Source organism: Lithobates pipiens, unplaced genomic scaffold (genome assembly GCF_037356315.1).
Source record: "Lithobates pipiens isolate NorthernLeopardFrog02 unplaced genomic scaffold, aLitPip1_a1.2 Scaffold_22, whole genome shotgun sequence".
In the NCBI taxonomy this organism is placed as follows: domain Eukaryota; kingdom Metazoa; phylum Chordata; class Amphibia; order Anura; family Ranidae; genus Lithobates; species Lithobates pipiens.
This window is the reverse complement of record NW_027507784.1, coordinates 122,439,703-122,466,817: the sequence shown is the minus strand read 5'-3', so window position 1 is coordinate 122,466,817 and position 27,115 is coordinate 122,439,703. Positions and strand designations below refer to the sequence as shown.

The following is a 27,115-nucleotide window of genomic DNA, read 5'->3' as shown; positions in this document are numbered from 1 at the left end:
GCAGACCAGCATTTTAGCCAAATCAGGCTCAGGCACCACAGCTGACACTGAAGCCCTGGATAACAGAGGGAGAGTATCCAGGGCCGCGTCAAACGTACTTAAGGCCTTGCACTAGTTGGTCTGCTAGTTCCACGCAGACAGGGGAGGCCTGTTGCTGTCCCAATTCACGGTGCAAACGTTTTGCCCACTCAGTCAGTGTCTGCGACACCAGTGCGGATGCCAGTATAGGTCGCACGGCTAACCTCTCAACCATAAACAAGGAACGAGCCACCGCCTCGGCCTTCCTATCCGTGGGATCCTTGAATGCAGGAGTCCCCTCAACTGGGATCGTGGTTACTTTGTTTAACTTAAATACTGGGGGGTCCACGACCGGAGGAGCCGACCATTTCTTGAGAAGGCTTTCCTCAAAGGGGTAGCGCACCGCCATGTTTTTGGGGACCGAAAAGGTCCTTTGCGGCCGAGCCCATTCCCTGTAGATGAACTTGCCAAAAGGGACTGATACATCAGCAGAGGGAACCGCTGGCTCCTGGATCTTCAGGGTATCATGCACAGCTGTGATAAGTGCTCCAACAAATGCTTTGTCACGCCCGGACCCGGTCGGAGAATCATCCTCGCTGTCCGAATGGTCCAGGTCATCCTCGTCTAATAGGTCAGAGCAGGGGTCACCACAGGGGTCACCAGCCGCAGCAGGGCCCAAGTCTGCATCAGAGCTCTCCTAAGATGACGGGGGGCAGGGGCCTTTTACGCACACCTTTAATTCCACGCACCGCCTCTATTTTAGCACAAAAGAGTTAAGGACTGCTGTCATGGTGTCCATGGGCACAGCGCTATCCGCAGGTGACCCAGTTGCAATAGCCTGGATTTTGGGGGAAGAAACACTAGTTTCTGAAGCCATGCTGACCCGACCCTGTCTGCCACCTGCAAGAGGACTTAGGACAGTAAAGGTCCCACCCTCCTGCTGCCGCCGCCTGGGAGGGGGTTTCCTAGCGCCAGACTCACCACCCTGGGGTGGTCTGTGATGGTCACTAGCCGTGCCTGTAGTCCCCAGGAGGTTACCCAAGTGCAGAGTGAGAAAACTGTCGGCAGCAGCTGTAGAAAATAGCGGTGAAATGATCTGCAGAGCTTGCACCAGCGTTCAGGAAATGGCCATCCAGCGTCCTGTATACACAGTGGACACAGGAAACAGCATGTGAGAGCACATGTGATGCTGTCACAAGAGAACTGCGGTAAAAAGAGCATTCTGGCTTGAAAAAATGGCCGCCAATGCAACTAAAAGGAAAATCTCCTAGAAAATGGCCGGACAGCGCCATGCAGTGACAGGAAAAATCATCAAACAGTGCTGCCTTAAACCAGCAAGAATACCCCCCCCAGATACCTTTTGGCACCCCACACACAGGGACCAGGGCCATTGCTAGCCACACAGACCCCCCCACAGGTGAGAGACCCAGCGATCCCCATACACACACCGCCCGCAGCACATGCAGCCGCACCGCCCTACCCCCGAAGGAGGGAAGATAGGGACATGGGAGAGAAGAGGAGGTGAGGTGGCCCCAAATCGACCTCCCAGGGAATACCCAGCTGCTCAACCCCCCCAGGAGGGAGAGCCGTACTTACAAGTCCTGAAGAGCTGGGAGACATTCCATCACAGACCCACTCCTGCGCAGTTACAGGGTGGCTGCTGGCCCAGTATACTGTGATCCAGACATCAGTAGATCGGTCATGTGTATACCCCGGAGCATTGAAGCTCACCGACCACCTCTGGAGCTGAGGTATGTCGTGGCCTGCCGTGCCTTAGCTGCGACCTGCACACGCTAAATGGCCAGACCGGGGGGGGGGACGGACGACTACAAGGATATCATTAACCAGGCTGTCACCTAGTCGGCAGTTGATAGAAGATCCCAGGATCTTTCATCTTGCGCAAAAGTATAAATCCTGCATCAAAAAAATGGACCAAAGGGCCTGCAGGGTTCCTAGGTCATTCTCCTTCACTAGGCAAAAAAAAAAAAAACTGAGTCTGCTGGGGCAGCAGGGAGGGTTGTTAGCACAGGGTCCGCCCCCCGTGGCGGTACTGAAAGTTCTGTGTATTGTGCTACAATTTTGCCTATCTCTCCTAAAGGCAGGCTAACAAACCCATTTATTTACAGAGAGGAGACAGGAAAAGGCATGCACAGCTGGAGGAGGCTTTAGGGAACCCAAACACTCAGTTAAGGGTAAATAAATGTGGAGCAATCATTGAGCAAGAAATTGTACCATAAATCTTAAGATTGGAATAGCTGATTCTCTCGCATTTGACACCTCAGAAGAGGAGTCATCAGCCTCACCACAGTCCCCTGATGGAATTTGTCTTCTCCTGCTCCTAGTTCCTCAGTTTAAGAGTCCTGGGTAATGGAAGAGAACCTGTTGCACTCTGACCCACACCGTGATGAGATTAAAGTCGCTAAACTGTTTTTTTTTTTTTAATCATAAAATAAACATGGGCTGCAGTGCTAAAAACAGTTACAGACATTTCATGGCCCTGATGCTCATGCTGACCAGCTACCTCCTCTCAGGGGAGGATGCCATTTGTAGAGATCAGTAGGCTTTGCCGAGCTTGAGGGACACCCTTTTAGCTCTTTTCTTTAGGTGTTTCAACCCCCCCCCCCCCCCCTTCTGACCTTAGCCTGATGCACAAAGCAGAGGTACTACCAGAAGAAATCGCATCCACTGTTTGAGCCAGATACTGCCGCTGCTATTAATGCTCAGCCTGATGCAAATAGTAAATGCCTGTATCACCAAAACCGCTTTCTTATGTGTCTTCAATAATTTTGCAGCCAGCATAAATGGAATTTTCTTAAAAAAAAAAAAAATAATGAAACACTCCCGCGTTGGAAGACGCCAACGCCGCGCTAAGCCCCGCCCCCACCATCGCATCGCGCACCCCATTTTTAAAAATGTTTCCCACGCAAGCACGGGCCTCCGATCCAATGGGATCGGCTGAGTGAGGGAGGAATGACATGGAGGAGACCTGGAAGCTGCCACCATGTAGGGGCGGTGAAAGAAAACGGAATTGCTGATTGTTTTTAGTTCTCCCTTATACTCAGCCTCTTGAAGAGGGGAAGAGTTAAGCTCAGGTGGGGGTGTCTGGAGGAAGCAAAAACTTACCGGAGGACTGCCTGCTAGCCGGAGGAAAAAAAGTCTGCTTCTTCTGTGACACAACGTGATCTCTGAGCAAAGCATGAGAAGGTACCTGCTCCATACAGCACCCAGTGGTGACATGACAACATTTACTAATTAAAAGGAGACATTTCATAAGAAAATTCAAAAATTTCTTAGAAAACTTTACTCATCTTTCCCACCGCAGGGTTATCTGTGGTAAAAACCAACAGACCCAATCTTCACCCTTCACACTGGGTTCCATTAAACCTTCAGGGAACACACAATCCTGGACCTGTAGAAAGCACCCTGCCAGTAAAACTTTATGGCCTTAATACCAAAAGTACTGGATTCCAGGCTCCAGCTCTCTAAAAAGAGAAGCGTTACAGGCAAAACCTTGTTTCTTCGGATACAAACCCCAGGTACCATTCAATTCGGCCTAAAAGACACTTTGAATGGATCTGGCTGCATAGCTAGCCCCAGCAAGGATTGCTCCAGTGGAGCTCAGCACAGCACATATTCACTCGTGACCAACACCTTAGACACTGGCGAAAACAAACTGAGATACTCCCAGTAGTGGGAGGGGTTATATAGGGAGGCAACTTCCTGCTTAGAGTGTGCCAGTGTCCAGCACCTGAAGGCGGACTATAACCCACATAGTAATTACTATGGCTCTGTGTCCCATGATGTACGATTAAAGAAATACTAAATTACTTTGGTTCTGACCGCGTATAGGTATAAATAACCATCAAAAGGAATAGGAATGCATCCAAATGATGATGTGCTCTAAGTAGGAACTTAAAATGACACCGTCATGAGAAAGGATTGGAGCTGACTTTTTTATTTTTATTTTTTTTAGGTGCTTGTTGCCTGGCTGTATTGATAAATACTTCAAGTCACAACCTAGGAACACATGGCACAAATGGGTGTAAGAAAAAAGTCATCTCTATACTTGCTTCAGGACAGTAACTCAGGAGGCACTGAAGCCAAAAATAAATATAAGAACTAGGGGAACTAGGGGATAAACATTTCCAGAAGGAATAGTTGGCAATGGCAGCCACATTTTTTTTTACTCTCATGACAGGTTTTCCTACAAGGTTAAGTCAAGTTAGTCAAATCAAAGTAAATTCTATACAAAATAAAAAGCCACCACAAAAGGAGAAACAAAAAAAAGCAACGTTACAATGAGCAAGTGAAATAGAACATACCAAATTCAAGCTTACCGAGTGTGATTTAACGTCCAGTGAGGTCATATTCTGAATGTCATCCGTCTGTGTCTGTACCTCTTCTACAAGCTTCTGTGACTTGTCCTTCCACTCTTTAAGACACTGCTTGAGCTCTTCTAACTCTTCGTTGTGCTTTTTCTCCCTCTCACTTTGCTCCTTGGAGCTTTGAGACAAGGTAGTTTGCAGAGAGGCATTCTGTTCTTGTACATCTTGCAGGTCTATTTTGGTAGCTTCCAAAGACTGAAGACTTTGTGCCAGCTGATTACGCAACTCAGACATATCACCCATACTGTGCTCCTGCAAAGTCTGAACTTCAATTTCTTTTTCCATGAGGATGGTATCTTTCTCCCTTACATTGTCTTGAAGTTTTTGCAACTGGACAGTGAGAAGAGCAACAGCTTCTTCCCTCTGTGACACACGAGTCCTGAGTAATTCACTCTCTTCCTGCAAGTTTCTATACTCCATCCTAACAAACTCCAGAGCTTGTTCATTCTGTCGGGCGGACTGTTGAAGATTTTGTAAATTAGTCACCAGAACCTCAATCTCTGCAACGTGCAGGACTTCCTTTTCTTCCAGTTGCCGTTGCAAGGCTTCCAGCTCAGCCATGCGCAAAGACTCAGTTTCCTCCATACTCTCTTTCTCTACATGTGCTCTTTCTAGTTTAGCTCCTTTTCTAAGCTCAGCCTGCAGATTATCTGCTCCTCCTAGACCCAGTTGATCTAGGCTTTCTTGACTATCGCTGACCTCATGCCTAATAGGTCCCAGCTGCTCAAGCTCCTGCTGTAACTTTTCAATGACTTCATGAAGTTGTTCCATTTCCTCCTCTTTGCACTTTTGAAGTCTCTCTTGATCACTCCGAAGATGCTCAACTAAAGACCTCAATTCCTCAACTTCGGAGGTCTGCAAAAGTTTAAAGTAAAAAAAGTTCTATGACATAGTAAACCACTTAAGAATGTCATATCAGTATAACCAATATAGATGTTGACCAAGAAAGGCATTGTGCCCTCAATACATTGGATATTCATTGAAATTAAAAACCAACCCAATTGTTTTCATGGAAAATACTTTATTTGACTTAGGTTAAATTGGTGCGCAAGTATGTAAACAGAGATGTAATATGGAGATGCATAAGGTTTGTCCTTGATGCTTAGGTTTGGTTGATTTTTGATTCTCAGTACTGAATAGTAACTCTAGTCAGCAGGGCCTAGTAGAACAATTATTTGAAGGGGTGGTTACTAATTCTTTCAAAAAATAAGACACATGCCACACTGTACCTAGTATGCTGCATATGCAAAATAGCTCCCCATAAATAAAAGATTTAAAATGCTACATGGTTTTACAATAATATCAGAGTTGGATTGTAAAGCAGGAGCCCTGAAACAAAGCCAATTCAAGGTCTGTCAAGAAGCGATAAACTGCCAGAGAAGAGTTCAAACAGTACATGAGATTAATATATATTATATAAGAAAAATTTCTTGTGAAGAGATTAGTGTTCCCCAATTATGATCAATCTGCTTGTGCAAATAGAAGGTGCTTCAATGGTCTTTACAGACCAGTTCTGCATTTACATTATATATTAAAGTGAGCATGCAAATGAAAAAAGCAAACTAACTCATGACTAACACCCACATATAAAAGATTTGATTTTACTGAAACCAACTGCACTATGAAGGGAAAAAAACATGCATTGCCAGCATGACAGATAAACAGATTTACCTCCTCTTGAAGCCTAAGAAGTTGCTCGTTCAAATGGTCAATCTCTTGGTTCTTTTCTTGTAACAGAGCCTGGAGAAGTTCCAGCGAAGAGCTAGGTTTGTCATGAGTTCTTTCAAGATGGAGAGAGGACATTTCCTCCTGTTTATTTTCAGAAAAATTTAAAATTACTACACACTAATCAAGCAGCAGAGACTCTTGTGATCTCTTCAACAACGCACTTGCCTTTAGCAGCAGGTACTCCTCTTGAGCCTGCTGAACAGCCTGCTCACTCTGTTTGCGCATGATTTCAAGCTGCATGTTCAGCTGAAGGACCTCTTCTGTCTTGTTTGTTAGCTCTTCTTTGAACAGCTCTAGCTGCTCAGCCAGACTTTCAGCCTGTAAACAAATGCTATAAGTGCATTGCATGGTGTTAGATCTCCATTTAATATGGCTAAAAGATAATACCTCTTTCTCTTTCCTTTGGAGAGCTTCCCTCTCAGCTTGTAATTCCTTCTTTAGGAGGCTATCAGGGTCGCCTTCCACAGGCAATCTGTGCCGGGTCTCATCTAGCTTTGACTGCAGGGCAGAGATCTGAAGCACATTATTGTACTGCTGCTGTTGTAAAGCTTCTTTGTCCTAAACCATATTGACAGATTTAAGTCAATGACATGGAAACACGCATTACATCTTTTGCTTTGACTTGTAAAAATTTTTGTTTAGATAAGTGCTAAAAGGTCTTCAGATATCAAATCTAAATAAAATCCACTTAAAATGTCAACTTGGTATACATTGTTTCTCTTTGTGTCAATGTTTTATAAACCTAATTTTCATATATGGTTATGTTTAAAGAGGAGGTAAACCCTTGATTAAAAAAAATTAAAATTCTCCTCCCTTCCCTGCAAAGCAAATACATAACGTGCTAGTATGCCTCGCATACCAGCACATCATGTGGCACTTACCTGCAAACGAAGCCCGCACCGTCCCTGCTGCACCCATCTTTGCCCGTCTTCCTTCCAGGCCCACGGGCTCTGGCTCAGTGACTGGCCGGAGTCACGCGACATCACTCACGCGCGTGGGCACCACCGGTCACGGCACTCGCTACTGAAGAAACCACACAGGAGCCTGTTTCTTCAGAGCGCATGAGCTGATAACATCATTGACACATTATACTATAAATATCTCCTAAACAGTGCACATTTAAGAGACATTTACAGTGCCTATAGGTAAGCCTAGAAAAAGGCTTAACATTAATGAGTGATCTAGATAAAAATCAACACTATACATATAACACCCCGTGATAACGTGCTATATAAATAAAGTCTATTGATAAAGTGCAGGAAAACAAGCAATCCGTAGGAAGAAGTCAGTATGACGAAACATGTCGGGGGCGTGACCACACGGACATAGATTTAATTGATATCGGATGGTGCAGATCGGAGTGGTTCGGAAATGGTCGGAGCAGGTCGTAATTGGTCGGAGTGGATGTTAGACTGCTCGGGACTCATATACCTTCCCAACAAACGGTGATCATGGAGTGGGTGAGAGTTGAGGCACACTTCGGATCCGCCGTGACGTAGTGCACCACCACAAGTTGTTTCCACATAGTTTGCTGTGAGAGGTTTTATTTTGCTGGCACCAAGTTTAATATGTGAGTGGAAACATTGAAGTGTGGCTGTGAAATATTTTAATAAATTCGTTTTACAGTATCACGCTATGTGGAGCACTTTTTTTGTTTATTTTTCACATATGGATATGCTTGGTTGGAAGTAATTGTGTTACTGACCCAGGTGGGGTCTTATCTGCTCTTTTGCCAAACATGAGTGGGAGGCAACATGAGCTGGTGAGTGCGATTTCATTGGGAGAGGAATCACAGACACATCGGTGTGGTGGAAGATTGAAAGATTGGATGAATATTCATTTCTGTTGTTTTCCTGCACTTTATCAATGGCATTTATATAGCACGTTATCACGGGGTGTTATATGTATAGTGTTGATTTTTATCTAGATTACTCATTAAGGTTATTGAGCGCTACTTAAATTAGTTCCTAATTATTTGCAGTATGCATCTTTTAGGTACAATTTATTTTGTTTGTATATTGTTTCATGAAACTAGCAGCTGTTTTTAAGGCATTGCGTAACCTTGAGTATACAGATGTGAAATCTATCCTTATCCTCATACTAGGTAGTCTTCCAGGAGATTAAGATATAATACTGCTGTGGAGAAGCCCATACTAAAATGGAAGGCCAATTGTATCCTTGACAATTTACAGAATGCTTGTCAGGTATGCAAGGATGTGAAGAAATTATGGAGAAGAGAAATATAGAAAGAGGGTGAGTGAAAAGCAAAAGAAAGAATAGGGGCAGAGAGAAAGGGGGAAAAAAAAAAAAGAAGAAGAAGGGCTGGTGTGTGTGAGGGGGGGGGGGGGGGGGGCTGGCTATAAGAAAACAAGAATGGAGCCCAATGTCATCCCCAGCACAACTTTGCCAGAATCAGCATTGCTGTGTTCTGGTGGGGTGAGGGGGGGTTCCCTCTGACAGAACACAATAGCTCAGCGGGGAGATGGCCAGACTAACATCAGATGTGTTAGATGGAGATCTGTATGTAACAGAATATAAAAAAAAAAAAAAAAAAAACTTCCTGTGTGCACCCAGGTTAACCACTTGCTTACTGGGCACTTAAACACCTTCCTGCCCAGACCAATTTTCAGCTTTCGGTGCTCTCACACTTTGAATGACAATTAGTCATGCAACACTGTACCCAAATTAATTTTGTGTCCTTTTTTTCCCACAAATAGAGCTTTCTTTTGGTGGTATTTGATCACCTCTGGGGTTTTTATTTTTTGCGCTATAAATGAAAAAAGACCGAAAATTTTGAAAAAAAACGCATATTTCTTTGTTTCTGTGACAGAATTATGCAAATTATTAATTTTTCTTCATAAATTTTGGCCACAATTTATACTGCTACATATCTTTGGTAAAAATAACCCAAATTAGTGGATATTATTTGGTCTTTGTGAAAGTTATAGAGTCTACAAGCTGTGGTGCGAATCGCACAAAATTGATCACATCTGATGTACTGGTGGCCTATCTCGCTTCTTGTGACCCGAACAAGTCAGGAAAGTACAAATACCCCCAAATGACCCCTTTTTGGAAAGTAGACATTCCAAGGTATTTAGTAAGAGGCATAGTGAGCTTTTTGATGTTGTCATTTTTTCCCACAATTCTTTGCAAAATGAAGATATTTCATTTTTTTTATTTTTCTCCACAAAATTGTCATTGTAATAGGTTATTTCTCTCACGTGGCATGTGTATACCACAAATGTCACTCCCCAAAAAATTCTGCTACTCCTCCTGAGTATTACAATACCACATGTGTGGGACTTTTTCACAGCCTGGCCACATAGAGAGGCCCAACATGCAGGGAGCGCCATCACGTGTTCTAGAAGCATAAATTACACATCTAACTTGTTGACTACTTATTACACTTTTGAAATACCAGGACAATGACACGTGACACTGATGACAGATGGCACTGATACGTGGCAATGATGACACTTATACGTGGCACTGATGACACGTGGCACTGATGACAGATGGCACTAATATGTGGCACTGATGACACGTGGCACTAATACGTGGCACTGATGACACGTGGCACTAATACGTGGCACTGATGACACGTGGCACTAATACGTGGCACCGATGACGCGTGACACTGATGACAGATGGCACTGATAAGTGGCATTGATGACACGTGACACTGACAACAGATGGCACGTGACACTGACAGGTGGCACTGATGACAGATGGCACTAATACGTGGCACTGATGACAGATGGCACTATGTGGCACTAATAACACGTGGCACTGATGACAGATGCCACTTATACGTGGCACTGATGACAGATGGCACTGGGGACAAATGGCACTGACAACAGGTGGCACTGGGGACAGATAGCACTGCGGGCAGGTGGCACTGGGGTGGGGTGGATTGCACTGGGGTGGATGGCACTGGGGCAGGATGGCACTGGGGGGGGGCATGGCACTGGGGGGGGGGGCATGGCACTGGGGGGGGGGGGGCATGGCACTGGGGGGGGGATGGCTCTGGGGGAGGATGGCACTTTTTTTTAAACTTTTTTTTTTTTTTTTGCTTCTGTGCACTGACGGCTGCTGCAGCCGTTCTTCTCTCCCCTCTCACACGCTGTCTGTGTGAGGAGGGAGAGCGGCGCTGAGAGATGATCTCATATGTTTACATATGAGATCATCTACCATTGGACACGCCGATCACGCTGTAAACGGCCGCTGTGATTGGCCGTTTACAGCGATCTGTGTTTGCCTGTCCCCGGGGGACACGGCAAACACAGAACTTCCGCGATGCGCGCCCGCGGCGGCGCGCATTGCGGAAGTAAACACCAGGCCATCCAGGGACGGCCAGGCGAAGGAAGCCGCCCGCTCTAAGGCCGTCATTCGGCTATAGGGCGGGTGGGAAGCGGTTAAAGCCTTGTACACACGATGAGAAAGCCAACCGAAAAATGTCGCTTTCACCGCGATTGTACGATAATCTGATCATTCATACACAGCTGACGTCCAAAATTTTCAGAAGGAACAAACTAGAAATTTTTTCTCGTACGATATCAGATCGTACCACTTTCGTTTAATCCATACTATTTTAATTTTAAAAAATAAATAACATCACTTCAGAATTTTTTTTTCTGTCGTATGAGAGTTTTCATACTTTAGTAACTTATTCACATTTGAGGTGACTAGCATGCCAAAAAAAAAATCATTGTGTGTACTAGGCTTTAGAGTTAGGTTTCTCAGCTTACAATAGATATTTGGTAAATAGACGGATTGATTGCAAATGTTTACTCCCAATTGTGAATAGTCCACCAATTCCTGTTCATTTGACTATCAAATCAGTTGCCTCACAATTTCCTTTTTTGTAATTTTTTTTTTTTTTTGTTTCAAAATGTCCACAGATGAACTAAAGGAGGATGTAAACCCTCACATATACCTAGTGAAGTGAACAAGCTCAGATGATACACAGATGAAACAAGTCTTCCTACACAAGTTTTACATGTATATCTGCAGCCTTCACCTTTATCGTTCAAAAAGTGCACCTCACTTTCTCATTAATCTGTAGGAGGAGATTATTGCTAGAGACAAACTGCTGACTGGAGGAAAGGCGCACACCCCTCCCCACACATGCAAAGTGTGCCGGTGAATAGTTTAGCAATCTGATAATTTATAGCAACCTCCCCGGAGACCCACACTTCAGGCTCCCATCTCAGAGAGCTTGTCAAAAGTTAACAGGCTGATAGAAGAATGGAACAGGCAAAGCTACGGTACATGGGGCTTGGAAGAGAGAAAAGAGAAAAAAAAACAAAAAAAGACACAACACTGCAGATAGATGTGCGCAGCTCAAATTTCATGAATCAGGTTTACATCCACTTTAAATAATTCCATTGTCCATTTTTTAACCACTTGCTTACTGGGCACTTAAACACCCTTCCTGACCAGACCAATTTTCAGCTTTTGGTGCTCTCACAATTTGAATGACAATTACTCAGTCATGCAACACTGTACCCAAATGAATTTTGTGTCCTTTTTTTCCCCACAAATAGCGCTTTCTTTTGGTGGTATTTGATCACCTCTGGGTTTTTATTTTTTGCACTATAAATGAAAAAAGACCGAAAATTTTGAAAAAAAAACCCGCATATTTCTTTGTTTCTGTGACAGAATTATGCAAATTATTAATTTTTCTTCATAAATTTTGGCCACAATTTATACTGCTACATATCTTTGGTAAAAATAACCCAAATTAGTGGATATTATTTGGTCTTTGTGAAAGTTATAGAGTCTACAAGCTGTGGTGCGAATCGCACAAAATTGATCACATCTGATGTACTGGTGGCCTATCTCGCTTCTTGTAACCCGAACAAGTCAGGAAAGTACAAATACCCCCCAAATGACCCCTTTTTGGAAAGTAGACATTCCAAGGTATTTAGTAAGAGGCATGGTGAGCTTTTTGATGTTATTTTTTTCCCACAATTCTTTGCAAAATTAAGATTTTTCATTTTTTTTATTTTTCGCCACAAAATTGTCATTGTAATAGGCTATTTCTCACACATGGCATGTGTATACCACAAATGACACCCCCCAAAAAATTCTGCTACTCCTCCTGAGTATTACAATACCACATGTGTGGGACTTTTTCACAGCCTGGCCACATAGAGAGGCCCAACATGCAGGGAGCGCCATCACGTGTTCTAGGAGCATAAATTACACATCTAACTTGTTGACTACTTATTACACTTTTGAAATACCAGGACAATGACACGTGACACTGATGACAGATGGCACCGATACGTGGCAATGATGACACTTATACATGGCACTGATGACACGTGGCACTGATGACAGATGCCACTAATATGTGGCACTGATGACGCGTGGCACTAATATGTGGCACTGATGACGCGTGGCACTAATATGTGGCACTGATGACGCGTGACACTGATGACAGATGGCACTGATAAGTGGCATTGATGACACGCGACACTGACGACAGATGGCACGTGACACTGACAGGTGGCACTGATGACAAATGGCACTGATGACAAATGGCACTATGTGGCACTAATGACACATGGCACTGATGACAGATGCCACTTATACGTGGCACTGATGACAGATGGCACTGGGGACAAATTGCACTGACAACAGGTGGCACTGGGGACAGATAGCACTGGGGGCAGGTGGATTGCACTGGGGTGGATGGCACTTTTTTTTTTTTTTTTTTTCTCTGTGCACTGACGGCTGCTGCAGCCGTTCATCTCTCCCCTCTCACACGCTGTCTGTGTGAGGAGGGAGAGCGGCGCTGAGAGATGATCTCATATGTTTACATATGAGATCATCTCCCATTGGACACGCCGGTCACGCTGTAAACGGCCGCTGTGATTGGCCGTTTACAGCGATCTGTGTTTGCCTGTCCCCGGGGGACACGGCGAACACAGAACTTCCGCGATGCGCGCCCGCGGCGGCGCGCATTGCGGAAGTAAACAATAGGACGTCCAGGGACGGCCAATTGCACGAAAGCGCCTGCTCTAAGGCCGTAAATCGGCTATACGGCGGGCGCGAGGTGGTTAAAGAGAGTGAGCACAACTAGCATAGCATATAGCTCTTCTACAGAAAGTGAATGACAACATGACTAAACCTTATAGTACAGGGATATGCAGATAGCGGACCTCCAGCTGTTGCAGAACTACAAGTCCCATGAGGCATAGCAAGACTGACAGCCACAAGCATGACACCCAGAGGCAGAGGCATGATGGGACTTGTAGTTTTGCAACAGCTGGAGTTAGCTGGTCCGCTAATTGCATATCCCTGTTATAGTGCATAAGAATGTAAAATGTGGATCTGTTATAGTATACTGCCATGCAGACACTACTAAAGGAGGAAGATAAGTTGAATATGGAGAAGTTGGAAAACGCATGCAGTATCAACCTAAGGTCAGGCATCTGAGAGGTCCCACACTCAACTCCAGAGATGCTCTCAGAAGAAAAGCAAAGTTGTAAAAACGGGCACATCATCTTAACATGTAACCTTGCATAGTAATAATTAAAAGCAAATTGGTTACATAAAGATCTATTAAGCTCATTATTAATAATAATAATAATAATAAATAAAAATCTGGGCTATACATTTTATACATAATAAAAATGTGTTTAACTTGACCACTGTAACTATGTATATACCATACATAGCCAAAGCATTCTCTGATTGGACGAGGTGGAGAGGCAGAGTGGTGACATCACACACGCCACCTCATCCAAGCGGGGAATGCTTTGAATTAATTCAGAAAATGCAAAGCATTCTCCAATTGGCGCCTTTCCCAGAGGCTTACCTCTTGTGTTTAATAGGCAGAAATGCAGTAGCTCCGCGAGGCACCTGAAAGCAAGCGGAAAGCAATGAAGTAGTGGTGTCTACTTTAGTGATTTCCAAATTCAAGGGGTATCGGCCAGGTATGGTACATACATAGTTACATTAGTCCAAGGCAACCATGTAAAAAATACCTATGCCTAGAATGGTTCTTTAAGGTAGACCAACATATGAAATAGACCACCATCCTTACCAGATAAAGGTACTTCAGAACAAATGCATTTCCATTCTTACCTGCAATAATTCCTTTTGAACCCTATGTATATTCTGCAGTTCTGCTTCCAACTGGCTGCATTTTTTGGCTGCATCTGCATTGCTCAGAGCAGCTTGCTCCAGCTCCTGTATTCTCAGCATCATCTTATCGATTTCATCATTTCTTTCCGCTATTTGTTGCTCTAGGTGATCTTTTCCCTCAATCAGCAGGTTTAAGTCTGCTTTCTCTTTGGCATTAGTGTCCAAAGTTTCATCCTGCAGAAGGATCAAGCAGTGACAAATATAATGTCGCCAATAACTCAGAAACAACAGCCTAGTAATGGGCTGTAAAACTGGCCAGACAAATGTGAGACACAGAAATAATGAACATTAGAATAATGGCTACATGACAACTAAACAAATGCACATGCAATCAAGAAATAATAGATGTAAAGCAATTACAGAATAGTGGACTGGGATGCAGGTTATGGCTAACTGGCTGCTATGAAACTACAACCTTCAGCATGCCCAGAGGGGGAAAAATAGCAACAAGAACTATAGCTACACATTAGCTACTGAATGCCAAGGATTGCCCAAATATTTGCCATGCAGCACTATTAAACACACAGCAATCTAAACTGGAGGAAGACATCATGCAAGCGAGTTATTCTCTAAGTTATTAGATACAATCATTTGCATTAGATGAAAACAACAGGTAGGTTTCAGATGAAGACCAGACTATTCATACCTGTTCACTCCAGTCATGGAGCTATTTCACCAGAAGAGAGATGGGGAAAAGATGACAGAGCAATTAATCACCAGAGAAGCAATACTGACATACTATACATTAGAAAGTGGAAATCGCTGCCCTGGGTTGTAAGAGCATGGTCAGGTGATAAATCATCTAGTTATCTCATTATTTGATTTTACAGTCAGCCTCAAGACATATGAGATGCCATAACATTTCCTTTTGCAGAAATGAAGTGTCTAAATAGTTGAGCATTAGGTCATGTGACCAGCTGCCATGGGATCCGAAAGCTAGGATTTCTCCAGCCAGTAAATGTTTTAGGCTCCATGCATACTAGCGTTTTTTTCCAAGCTAAAAACGGCTGGCTATAAAAACACTGGTAATAGCTTTTTGCAGTTTTAGGAGCATTTGGGTTTTATTAGCATTTTTGCAGTAAAAGCAAAAATATATATTTAAATAAATCACAAGCCCCACACACGGTTATTAGCGTTTCTGTTGGAAAAACTCTCCAAGAAACTCTACAGAAAAAAAGAAAAAAAAATTCTGCTCCTAGATGCTGAAGCTCAAAAAATGCTAATAGTCTGAAGAAGTGTGCATGGGCACCTAGGATAACACTAATTATTTTAAATAACAAAAAAAATAAACTTAAAAGCGCTAGTCTCCCGCACGCATAAGTAAACTGATCGCACCAAAGATGAGGTATTGCAACGAACATCAGAGCTAGAGCTATAATTCTAGACCCAGATCTCCTGTGTAACTCTAAAACTGGTAACATGTAAAGGCTTTTAAAGTGCAACCTACAGAGATTTTTAGGTATCGTATTCTGGTGCCGTTCCACAGGCATATGCAATTTTAAAGCGTTACATGTTAGGCATCTTACTTGGTGTAACATCTTTGATAGTTTACAAAAGGGAGTAAGAGAAGGGTATTATAGTGTGTCCGTATTCACTATAATTCATTTTTTCCCACAGAATTTGCATTTGAAAAATAGCTGCGCAAATATTGCATGACAAAAACTGCAACAACCACCATTTTATTCAAGGGCCTCTGCTTAAAAAAAAAAAATTATATTAGTGTGTGTGAGAGTGTGTATAATATATATATATATATATATATATATATATAGATAGATAGATAGATAGATAAAAACTGAGGGTTTACAACCCCCTTTAACCACTTCAGCTCCGGACCAATAAACACCTTAAGGACCAGAGGTCTTTTTGCAATTTCGCACTGCGCTGCTTTAACTGGTAATTGCGCGGTCATGCAATATTGCACCCAAACGAAATTTGCGTCCTTTTCTTCCCACAAATAGAGCTTTCTTTTGATGGTATTTGATTGCCTCTGCGATTTATTTTTTTTGCGATATAAATGGAAAAAGAGCGAAAAATTTGAAAAAAAAAAAGATATTTTCTTCTTTTTGTTATAAGAAAAATCGAATAAACTAAATTTTAGTCATACATTGAGGGCAAAATTTATTCAGCCACATGTCTTTAGTAAAAAAAAATGTCAATAAGCGTATATTTTTTGGTTTGCGCAAAAGTTATAGCGTCTACAAACTAGAGTACATTTTCTGGAATTTACACAGCTTTTAATTTATGACTGCCGATCTCATTTCTTGAGGTGCTAAAATGGCAGGGCAGTACAAATCCCCCCCAAATGACCCCATTTTGGAAAGTAGACACCCCAAGGAAATTGCTGATGGGTATGTTGAGCCCATTGAATATTTATTTTTTTTGTCCTAAGGGATTGAATAATGACAAAAAAAAAAAAAAAAAATAAATGTCACTAAATGATATATTGCTCACACATGCCATGGTTATATGTGGAATTGCACCCCAAAATATATTCCGCTGCTTCTCCTGAGTACGGGGATACCACATGTGTGGGACTTTTTGGGAGTCTAGTCGCGCACGGCACCCCGAAAACCAATCACCACCTTCAGGATTTCTAAGGGTGCAAATTTTTGATTTAACTCCTCACTACCTATCACAGTTTCGAAGGCCATAAAATGCCAAAATAGCACAAAACCCCCCCAAATGACCCCATTTTGGAAAGTAGACACCCCAAGCTATTTACTGAGAGGCATGTTGAGTCCATGGAATATTTTATATTTTGCCAAAAGTTGCGGGAATATTACAAACTTTTTTTTTTTTGCACAAAGTTGTCACTAAATGATATATTGCTCACACATGCTATGGGCAGAAGTCAAATTACACCCCAAAATAAATTCTGCTGCTTGTCCCGAGTACGGGGATACCACATGTGGGGGACTTTTTGGGAGCCTAGCCACGTACGGGACCCCGAAAACCAAGCACTGCCTTCCGGATTTGAATATAAACAGCAAATTTTCTGTACATTTTAGATCTGGGGGACTAAAAACTTGGTTTGAAATATTAAACTTCAACACCTCTCTAAAAGTCCTTTCACACAGGCTGTCCCGCTGGCAGACAACGCTTTGCTCAGAGGGGCAAGAAGATGACTGGTCAGTCTCCGCTCACTGTGCCAAGACAGACCTGTCAGAGTCCCGCTCTCCTCTATAGGGAGGTCAGATGAAAACAGACCGCCTGTCCATTTTCACCCGACCACATCCACCAGACGGATGAAAAAAAGGGTCACCATCATTCTGGATTTAACAGACAGGATCAGATCCAATAGCAGCAGGTGTCAGCTGACATGTCACCACTGACATTCGCTGCTCCATAGGAGTGAATGGAGGGTCCAATCAGCTCCGCTTAAAAAACTGAGACAGACAGACAGACCCGATTGGAAAGCCCGTGTGAAAGGGGCATGACACACAAACAGCACTAAATCTGTTGTGCATTTTTTTCTGCAAGTTTTAGAATAATCAGTGTTTCCATTGATTTAAAAGGGAACACCAAAAAATGCATAGGTGTGAGACTAGCCTTATCTATAGCCAAAAATGTGTGCCTCGAGTTGGTCTTTAACCTTTGAATTCTGTATAAAATCTATAAAAAAAAAATAAAAAAAATAAAACACCAAATGGTAAGTTGAACAATATATGAAAGTACATTGGGACTAAACGCCAATCCATACAGTATCTCTCAAAAGTGAGTACACCCCTCACATATTTTATTATATCTTTTCATGTGACAACACTGAAGAAATTACACTTTGCTACAATGTAAAGTAGTGAGTGTACAGCTTGGATAACAGTGTAAATTTACTGTCCTCTCAAAACTCACACAGCCATTAATGTCTAAACCACTGGCAACAAAAAAAATAGGATTTTTGTACTCACAATAAAATCCTTTTCTCTCTCTAGTTCATTGACGGACACAGCACCTTTAATTCTTGACCTCAGGGTTATCACGCCACCTTCAGGAAAGGACTAGGCAGAACATGTAAAACCAGCAAGACTACACCGCACCGCCCAGGGGGCGGTCCCACTGGCTATAACCCCTCATCCTGCTTCCTGCAGCTCAGTTCGTCAAAAAGCAGTACAAACATAAATAGGAAGGGTGGGTGCCGTGTCCGTCAATTAACTCCAGAGAAAAGGATTTTACGGCGAGTACAAAAATCCTATTTTCTCTTACGTTCATTGACAGACACGGCTCTTAATTCTTGACCTTAGGAACGTCCCCAAGCAGTGTCAAAAAACAAGGGGTAGAAACAGCAAAAATAACTTCACCACAAGAGGAACACCTCAACAGAAGAGTTGCCACCTTTAAAACGGCCGCCATCAAAACCTGTGGCCAACTTATGCATTTCAAGATGCGTTCACAACAAACTTGTAACTTAATGAAAGTGTAAATTGCAACCTTACATAGCCGCCTGCAAAACCTTGCGGCCAAAGCAAGCATCCGAAGATGCGCTTGCGTCAACTTTGTAGAATACAGTGAAAGTGTGAGCGGACGACCAAGTCGCCGCCTTACACACCTGGGAGACAGACGCTTGATGTTGGAAAGCCCAGGAGATTCCAATTGCCCTGGCGGAATGAGCCGTGACAGGAAAAGGGGACACCCGCCCCTTTAAGGCATAGGCCTGAACCTCAATCTGTCTGAACCACAGAGAAATGGTGGTCGACGAGACAGACCTTTTTTCGGACCAGCCACTGAGACAGAGTCCGATTTCCGAAAAGCAGCCGTAGCAGACAGATACACCCGTTTAGCCCGGACCACATCCAGGGAATGTAAAGCAACTTCTTTCGGATGTGTCGGCTTAGGACATAGGGATGGTAACATGATATCCTCATTTAGATGAAATGCCGAAACTACCTTTGGAAGAAAGGAGGGCAGTGGACGTAGCACCGCCTTATCCTTGTGGATGACTAGGTAGGGAGACTTGCATGACAAGGTCGCCAACTCAGAAACACTCCTGGCAGATGTAATAGCCACTAGAAAAACTACTGAGAAAGAGTTAACAAGGGAATCTCCCTAATGTTTTCAAACGGCGGTATCTGAAGCACCTATAGCACCAGATTCAGATCCCACGGAGGTAGCGGTGGTTGAACTGGAGGGACTTCGTGTCAAACCCCTTGCACAAAAGTACTCATCAATGAGTGCCTCACCAAGGGACATTGGAATAAGACAGCCAAAGCTGATATCTGCCCCTTGATGGTACTTAAGGCAAGTATCCACTCCTCCCTGAAAAAAACAGCAGGATCCTGGAAACTGAGTATGTGCCCGAACGCCGCCCCATCTCCTCACACATGGAGATGTAGGCCCTCCACATACAATGCTAAATCTTTAGAGAAGATGACTTCCATGCCCTCAGCATAGTGGAAATTATAGAGTCTGATAGACTTCCGTCCCTTAGTACCTGGCTTTCAACAGCTAATGTGTTAAAACCAGAAATGGTAAAGCAGGATTAAGTATTGGACCTTGCGATAGAAGGTCTTCTCGCATCGGCAGCCGCCAAGGAATATCCGCCACCAGTAGTACTAGCTCGGTGTACCAAGGACGCTGAGGCCAATCTGGGGCAATCAGAATTACTGGAATCCCCTCTGCCTGCACTCTGTGTAGCAGGAGCTTTAGTGGGGGGGGGGGGGGCATAAATCAGCCGATAATGCCCCTATGGAGCCACCAACGCGTCCGCCCAGGGGTCTCTTGTCCTGGATAGAAACCTCTGCACCTTCCACCTCCTAAACTGGGGCACACCAGAAGTGGCTCTCTTGGCCTCTCGGCTCAAAGGAGCTGGAACACATCCGGATGCAACGACCCCACACCCCCCCAGTTCTTCCAGCATCTGACAACTTCAGTAGTCTGCCTGCCAGTTTTCTATCCGAGTGACCTCCCGTGCTGCAGCCAAGCTCCTCGTTCCTCCTTGATGGTTGATGTACGCCAACGCCGTGGCGTTGTCCGACTGGATCCTGACCGGACACCCCTGTAGCCTCCTTGACCGTGTGGAGAGAGACAGCCTGATCACCCGACGCTCAAGTACATCGATCGGCAGTTGAGATTCTTCCTGTGACCAAAAGTCCTGGGCTGACGCTACGCCAAAAACCAATCCCCCAACCAGTCAGGCTGGCGTCCATTGTGATCACCGTCCAATGGAGAGGAAGGAACGATCTCCCATACCGAAGGGCCGGAGACCTCAGCCACCAGAGAAGGGAATCCCCGACTAGCTGGCTCACCCAAATTTGACAATCCAGGAAAGGATATTTGTCTCACTTTGACAAAATCTCCTTTTGCAGGACTTGAGTGTAAAATTGAGCGTACGGTACCTCTTTGAAAGTGGCTACCATGAGGCCCAGAACTTGCATGCAGAAGCGCAGCGATGACCACCTGCGGTTCATCAACAACTTCACCGCAGCTTGAAGAGTCTGCAGCTTGTCTGAAGGGAGAAAGACTCTCGCTTCTATAAGCCCAGGTACTCCTGGTGTTGAGTCGGCACTAACACCGACTTCTTTAGGTTCAGCACCCAACCAAACTCCCGGAGTCTCTGTATGGTGATCGCTACATCCTCCCTAACTTCTGAGAGCAGCTTCTGCCTCAGAATGAGGTTGTCTAGGTAGCCCACGATTGCAATCCCACATTGCCTTAATGATAGAATTTGAGCCAACACCTTGGTAAAGAATCGGGGGGTGCTGATGCCAGGCCAAAAAGGGAGAGCCACAAACGGGTAGTGCTCTTCCCCAACTGCAAATTGCAGAAACCTCTGAGGCATATGGGTACATGTAAGCAAGTCCCCCTGAGTGCAGCAACCACGGAGCAGACTGATTCCATCCTGAACCTTTGCACTTCCACAAAGCTATTGAGGGCCTTTAAGTCCAGGATTTTACGCACCCTTTCCTTTTTGGGGACAACAGATTGGAGCAGAAACCCTGAAACTTTTTTCAACGTTGGTACAGGTACCATCACCCCACGCTGAAGCAGGTCCTGTACTGCCCCGAACAGGGCTTCCCGACGAGCCGGAAGCAGATGCAGGTTGGAGGAAAAAAAAATATCTGTTTGGTGGACAAGAAACGCTATCTTGTATCCCGATGAAACCAGTTCGCAGACCCATTGGTCGGACAGTAGAGAGGTCCACTGAGCTGCAAACTCCCGAATGTGACCCCCCACCTGAGCCGGGCGGGGGCAAACCTTTATGCGGTAACATTTTTGCTTGCAGACTTGTTTGGCTTGCAAAACCAGGGACGCTTTTGTCCTTCGGCAAGCACCTTGTTGGACTGGGAGCGCTTACCTGCCAACCCGGGGGGGGGGGGGCGAAAAAGCAGTTTCGGAGTGGAAAAAGAGGGCCCTTGCCCGTGGCATGGCTCCTTAACCTTCCTGGACTGTGAGAGCAACGTGCTCTTCCCACGGGTAACATTTTTAATAATGTCATCCAGCAAAACTCCAAATATCCTGTGGGGTGTGTTTTTCAAACTCCTTGCGCCCGCACGCTTTCACCCTGGCAACAAAGGTGTTCAGAACCACCAGCAAAGCATCCATAGGCACCGCATTTTGGGCAGGTGAGCCGGTTGCAATAGCAGGGATGTCTGGGGAAGAAGCACCAGCTTCTGACGCCATGCTGTCCCTCACTCGCCTGCCACAACTTAGGGACTTAAGGCAAGGTACACAAAATCCCACCCTCCTAGCTGCTCGCAGACTGAGGGGCCCCCGAAGGAAAAGCCACCCTGACCGAGTACTGCACCGCCCGCTCTGCCCTGTGTCAGTCACAAAGTGCTCAGAGTAAAAAAACTTGCTGTTCTGAAGTATACAGACACCAGCACTAGAGGTAAACCATGCTGAGGCTACAGTCATAGCAAAAAAAAATAAAAAAATCACCAAGAAAATTGCCGCTGAACCTTCTAGAAAATGGCTGACAGCATATACACTGCATAAGGCTACAGGAAAATGGCCGTTGCCTCAGCAAAATGGCCACACCCACGCGGCGGCCTCCCCTCATGGCAAACAGCCTGAGTACCTCACTGTGAAGGAAAAAAAACAGGGAAAGAAAGAGCGGACCCTGACAGCCAGCACAGCACCCCTGCCAAGGACCGGAGCCCCCCCCCACCAGTGACATACACAGCACCTCATGCCCAGTCACACAGCTGCCCCAGCGGGGGGAGGAGGGAACGAGGGATAGGGAGAGAGGAAAGGGAGAGTGAGAGACCCCCTAGTCGACCTCACAAGGAAAGCCCAGCTGCTCCATCCTGCAGAGGCAGGGGGAGCCGTACTTACACCCTCCTGTCAGGATTGCTGGAAGCATGCCACCACAGACCCATCATCCGAGCAATACAGGGTGGCTGTTGGCAATGGCACACTGACACGGACAGCAATAGCTTGGTCCCGAAGCATATAGCTCACCGGCCGCCCCTGGACCAGAAGGGGCCTGGTGTGGCCGGCCCAGCACATAGCTAGGGTCTGCTCATGCTCGATGGTCAGGCTGGGAAGACTACAAGGATCTATATTATTCAGCCTGTCACCCAGCCCGGCTGTTGATTGTAGATCACAGGACCAAAATTGTAAAAAAAAAAAAAAAAATGAAAAAATTCCCAGGACCAATGGTCCCCTCAGGGAGCCAGGTCCTTCACTACGCAGAAAAACAAAACAAAACTGAGCTTCAGGAAGCAGGGTGAAGGGTTATAGCCAGTGGGACTGCCCCCTGGGCGGTGCTGTGTAGTCCTGCTGGTTTTACATGTTTTGCCTAGTCCTCTCCTGAAGGTGGGATTTTTATTACAGCTTACCTGTAAAATCCTTTTCTTGGAGTACATCATGGGACACAGAGCCTTAAGTAATTACTTAATGGGTTATAGCCACCTTCAGGTGTTGACACTGGTTTATCCAATCAAGGAAGTGCATTCTCCATATAACCCCCTCCTCCTTTCAGGCGCATATCAGTTTTTGTAGCAAAGCATTATACTTAAACCCCATAAAAGAGGGGCGGGACCTCTGTATCCCATGATGTACTCCAAGAAAAGGATTTTATAGGTAAGCTGTAATAAAAATCCTATTTTCTTTATGGTACATCATGGGACACAGAGCCTTACGTAATTACTTAATGGGATGTCCCTCCGTCTTCGGAATACATGCCAGCGGCGAACATGGAGTGACTTTCGGGTCTCGCTGCTCCGGCGCTGTGATTCGCCAGAGCCGCAATGACGTCACTCCCACGCATGCGCACGGGAGCGGACATGAGCGGCATATCGCCGCGATCTGCGGCCTGCACGCTGCTGTCTACGGCGCATGCGCCCTAGACAGCGGCGGCTGTCTTTTTGTAAAAATCTAAACCTATATGGTCATTTCTTGGACCTACAGGTAAGCCTTAATCTAGGCTTACCTGTAGGTCAAAGTGGTTTGTAAGCATTTACAACCACTTTAACTCTTAAATTATAAACTTGCCGAATACGCTTAGTGACAGTGGATTTTGGCGCTGCCTGTCTTTTCTTAGGACCCTCTGGCAGAATAAATAAGACATCAGTCTTAAGAATCTGAGCAGTTGTCTTTAAATAGATCTTTACTGCTCTCACCACATCAAGACAAAGCAGTGACCTTTCTTCCCTGGAACATGGTTTTTGAAAAAAACAATGGCAGGACAATATCTTGGGTTCAGGTAAAAACCCGAAACCACTTTTGGCAAAAAGCCTGGATGAGGGCATAACATCACTCTATCATTATGAATAATCAAATATGGCTCTTTACAAGAAAGAGTAGCCAATTCCAAAACCCCTCTTGCTGAGGATATAGCAACCAAATATACTAGCTTCCTTGTCAGAAGGACTAAGGGAATATGCTGTATTGGTTCAAATGGCTGTTTTTGTAACACTGAAAACTAAATTCAAGTCCCAAGGGCTTAACCACTTAAGGACCGGGCCTCTTTCAGACTCGGCGTTTACAATTTAAAATCATGTTTTTTGCTAGAAAATTAGTTAGAACCCCCAAACATTATACATTTTTTTCTAACACCCTAGAGAACAAAATGGCTGTCATTGCAATGCTTTTTGTCACACCGTATTTGCACAGCAGTCTTACAAGCGCACTTTTTTGAATAAAAAAAATAAGAAAACTGTAAAGTTAACCCAATATTTTTTATATATTGTGAAAGGTAATGTTACGCCGAGTAAACTGATACCAAACATGTCACGCTTCAAAATTGCGCCCGCTCGTGGAATGACGTCAAACTTTTACCCTTAAAAATCTCCATAGGTGACGTTTAAAAAAAAAAAAAAATAATTCTACAGGTTGCATGTTTTGAGTTACAGAGGAGGTCTAAGGCTAGAATTATTGCTCCTGCTGTGATAACTCACATGTGTGGTTTGACCACTATTTTCATATGCGGGGGCGCTACTCACGTATGCGTTCGCTTCTGCGCGCGAGCTCATTGGGACCGGGTGCTTTAAAAAAAAAAAAATTATTTACTTTTACACTTAAAAATAAAATAAAAAATAATAATAATTTGGGTCACTTTTATTCCCATTATAAGGAATGTAAACATCCCTTGTAATAGAAAAAAGCATGACAGGTCCTCTTAAATATGAGATCTAGGGTCAAAAAGAGATGCCTACCTCAGCTGTGGCAGCAGCTGCTGCCGTTACCGAGATATCCCTTTTCAAAAAGGGGACATATATCGTTGTGCAGCGGTCGGTAAGTAGTTAAAAGGTGATTTAACTGGCGGATTAATCTGCATCACCCGTTGTATAAAATCCCAGAATAAGAATGCGTTTTTTGAAATAATCGATAAAGCTGAGACTTGTCCCTTAAGGCCAACTTCATCTATACGCCCAATTGTAGAAAGGCAAGAATTCTGCCCATGATATATCTTCAAGGGTGCCAACCCTTGGATTCACACCAGGAAACGAAAGCCTTCCAGACTCTATAGAATGTTTAGTTCTGGAAGCTGGTTTCCTTGCATTAATCAAAGTAGAGATAATTGACCCGGAAAGCTCACATTTCTTCAGAATGTGTTTCAAAAGCCAGATCACCTGAGGGTAACACCTCATCCTCTACCCACTGCTTCCTGTGGCGCAGGGGAAGGAGTCCATTTAAATAAAATTACGTTTATACCTTCTTTTGGACAAAAAAAATAAAAAAAGTGTACTTTTCCTGCTAGAAAAAATTTGGATGCATTTGACCAAATCTTCCCCAAATAGTTGCTCCCCATAAAAATAAAAAAAGTGGGACTAGTCAGAAGCCTTTTTTGCAAGATGCTTCAACTGACCAACCTTTTAACCACAGAGGCCTACGCATGCGTTTTAGCACAAGCGCAAGACCGGACACTTAGTGGATAACGTTTTTTACGGAGTCTATGGCAAAACATAGCGCCTTGGGTAGTTTGGCTAACTCATGGGCCTGTTGGACCTCAGGGACCTCCCTAAGGGCCTCTCTGAACTGGTCCTTTAGGGACTGACAGTTGCCTCTTGTGGCGACTAAGCTGAGAAACAGCACCTGCCAGGAAAAAAAGGATTTTAACAAAATCCCAACTTATTTGTTGGATCCTTAAGCATTTGTGCATCTTTATTGATGCTGGACATAACAGCGTCAACTGCTGGTACTTTTCCATCTTTTGTGAATTCTTCCTCCATGGGATAGAGAACTGAGAAACTCTTTGGAGGGAAACAAAATGCTTATCCAGATGATGCCATTCAGCATAAATAAACCTTTCTACTAATAGATGAAAAGACTGCAAAGGTTTTTTTTTTTTTAAACCAAGGAAGGGATCGAACTTTCAGTCTGTTAGGAGTAGCATGAAAGTGGAACAAATCATCTCTGTAAGAGTTTGTACCATCAATCTCTCAGATTGTGAGGTCGCATAAGGTTCAGCAACCGTTTCCTCTGCAGAGGGACTTTTTTTTTTTGTTTTTTTACGTGATCGCCTGAGGGTAATACCTCAACTTGTGCTCACTGTTCCCTTGATAAAAGGGTTTGAGGTGGGAAAGGGGGATCTAGCACGCTTCCTATCCCCTTGGATGGAGGATGCAATTAAAGCCGCAAATTTTTTCTTCCAAGCCCTGCAGTGCAGCGGAGAATGCATCTTCAGTCATGTATATAGGGGCTGAAGTGTGAAAAGCAGTTGCACCACCAGTCAGTTCCAAGGACTCACCCTGGCTTGCCCTGTCTGGTATCTCTGGAGAGAATGACAGTATGGAGGCATGACTGAAGTTCCCAGTGCCTGGGGGTGGAACTTTTGGTGCCTTAGTAGTAACCTTGGAAGCCATAGTGCTAAGCACAAAAGCAGAGGCACTATATAGCAGTATATAGAAATATACTATTTGCTGAGCATATAGTAAGAAAAAACAATGGCAGCATAAAGATTAAACTAATGCTAAACAACAAAGTATTTTCCTGTACTAGAAATGCCTGTGTACACCCCTCACATGTTCCAGCATGGGTGGGTGGTTTTAGCAGTTTTGAGTCTTACAATACTTTAGTGCTGTCGCATTGAAAAAAATGTGCAAACTGATCAGAGTCCCTCAGTTTCCCTGATTGGGGTAATAGAAAATATGCGGTTAGGACACACCAAGCTAGTTAGCTTGACACGGAGCTGCTGAAAGGGTATGTTTATTCTTACTCCCTCTAGGGCATTACAATACAATATAAAAGAAAAGTCATAGGTGAACTTTGCAGTTCCTAATCTTTTCTCTTATCTTTTCATCGCTGCAGGATACTGCTGTAAACAGACAGATCCAAACTTCACCCATCACGGCAGGCAGCGTATTCAAACTTTCAAAGACCGGGTCCCTTTTAATATGGGTTCCACTCCTTTGGACCTGTATAGCAACCCTCAGGACAACTTTAGG

General features: G+C 44.3%; 1 protein-coding gene across 6 annotated transcripts in view; it reads right to left on the bottom strand.

Moving 5' to 3' along the window:
• PCNT (pericentrin) overlaps window positions 1-27,115 on the bottom strand; it is a 293,476-nt gene that overhangs the window by 140,520 nt on the left and 125,841 nt on the right. For 5 of the 6 annotated variants that reach the window (XM_077448179.1, XM_077448184.1, XM_077448181.1 and 2 more), the window contains 6 exons: window positions 14,935-14,955; window positions 14,229-14,462; window positions 6,519-6,689; window positions 6,297-6,449; window positions 6,075-6,212; window positions 4,356-5,258 (listed from right to left, as the gene is read on the bottom strand). In XM_077448179.1, coding sequence (XP_077304305.1) covers window positions 4,356-5,258; window positions 6,075-6,212; window positions 6,297-6,449; window positions 6,519-6,689; window positions 14,229-14,462; window positions 14,935-14,955 — 1,620 coding nt within the window. The remainder of the gene's footprint in view (window positions 1-4,355; window positions 5,259-6,074; window positions 6,213-6,296; window positions 6,450-6,518; window positions 6,690-14,228; window positions 14,463-14,934; window positions 14,956-27,115) is intronic. The other variant, XM_077448180.1, reaches the window with a different exon arrangement.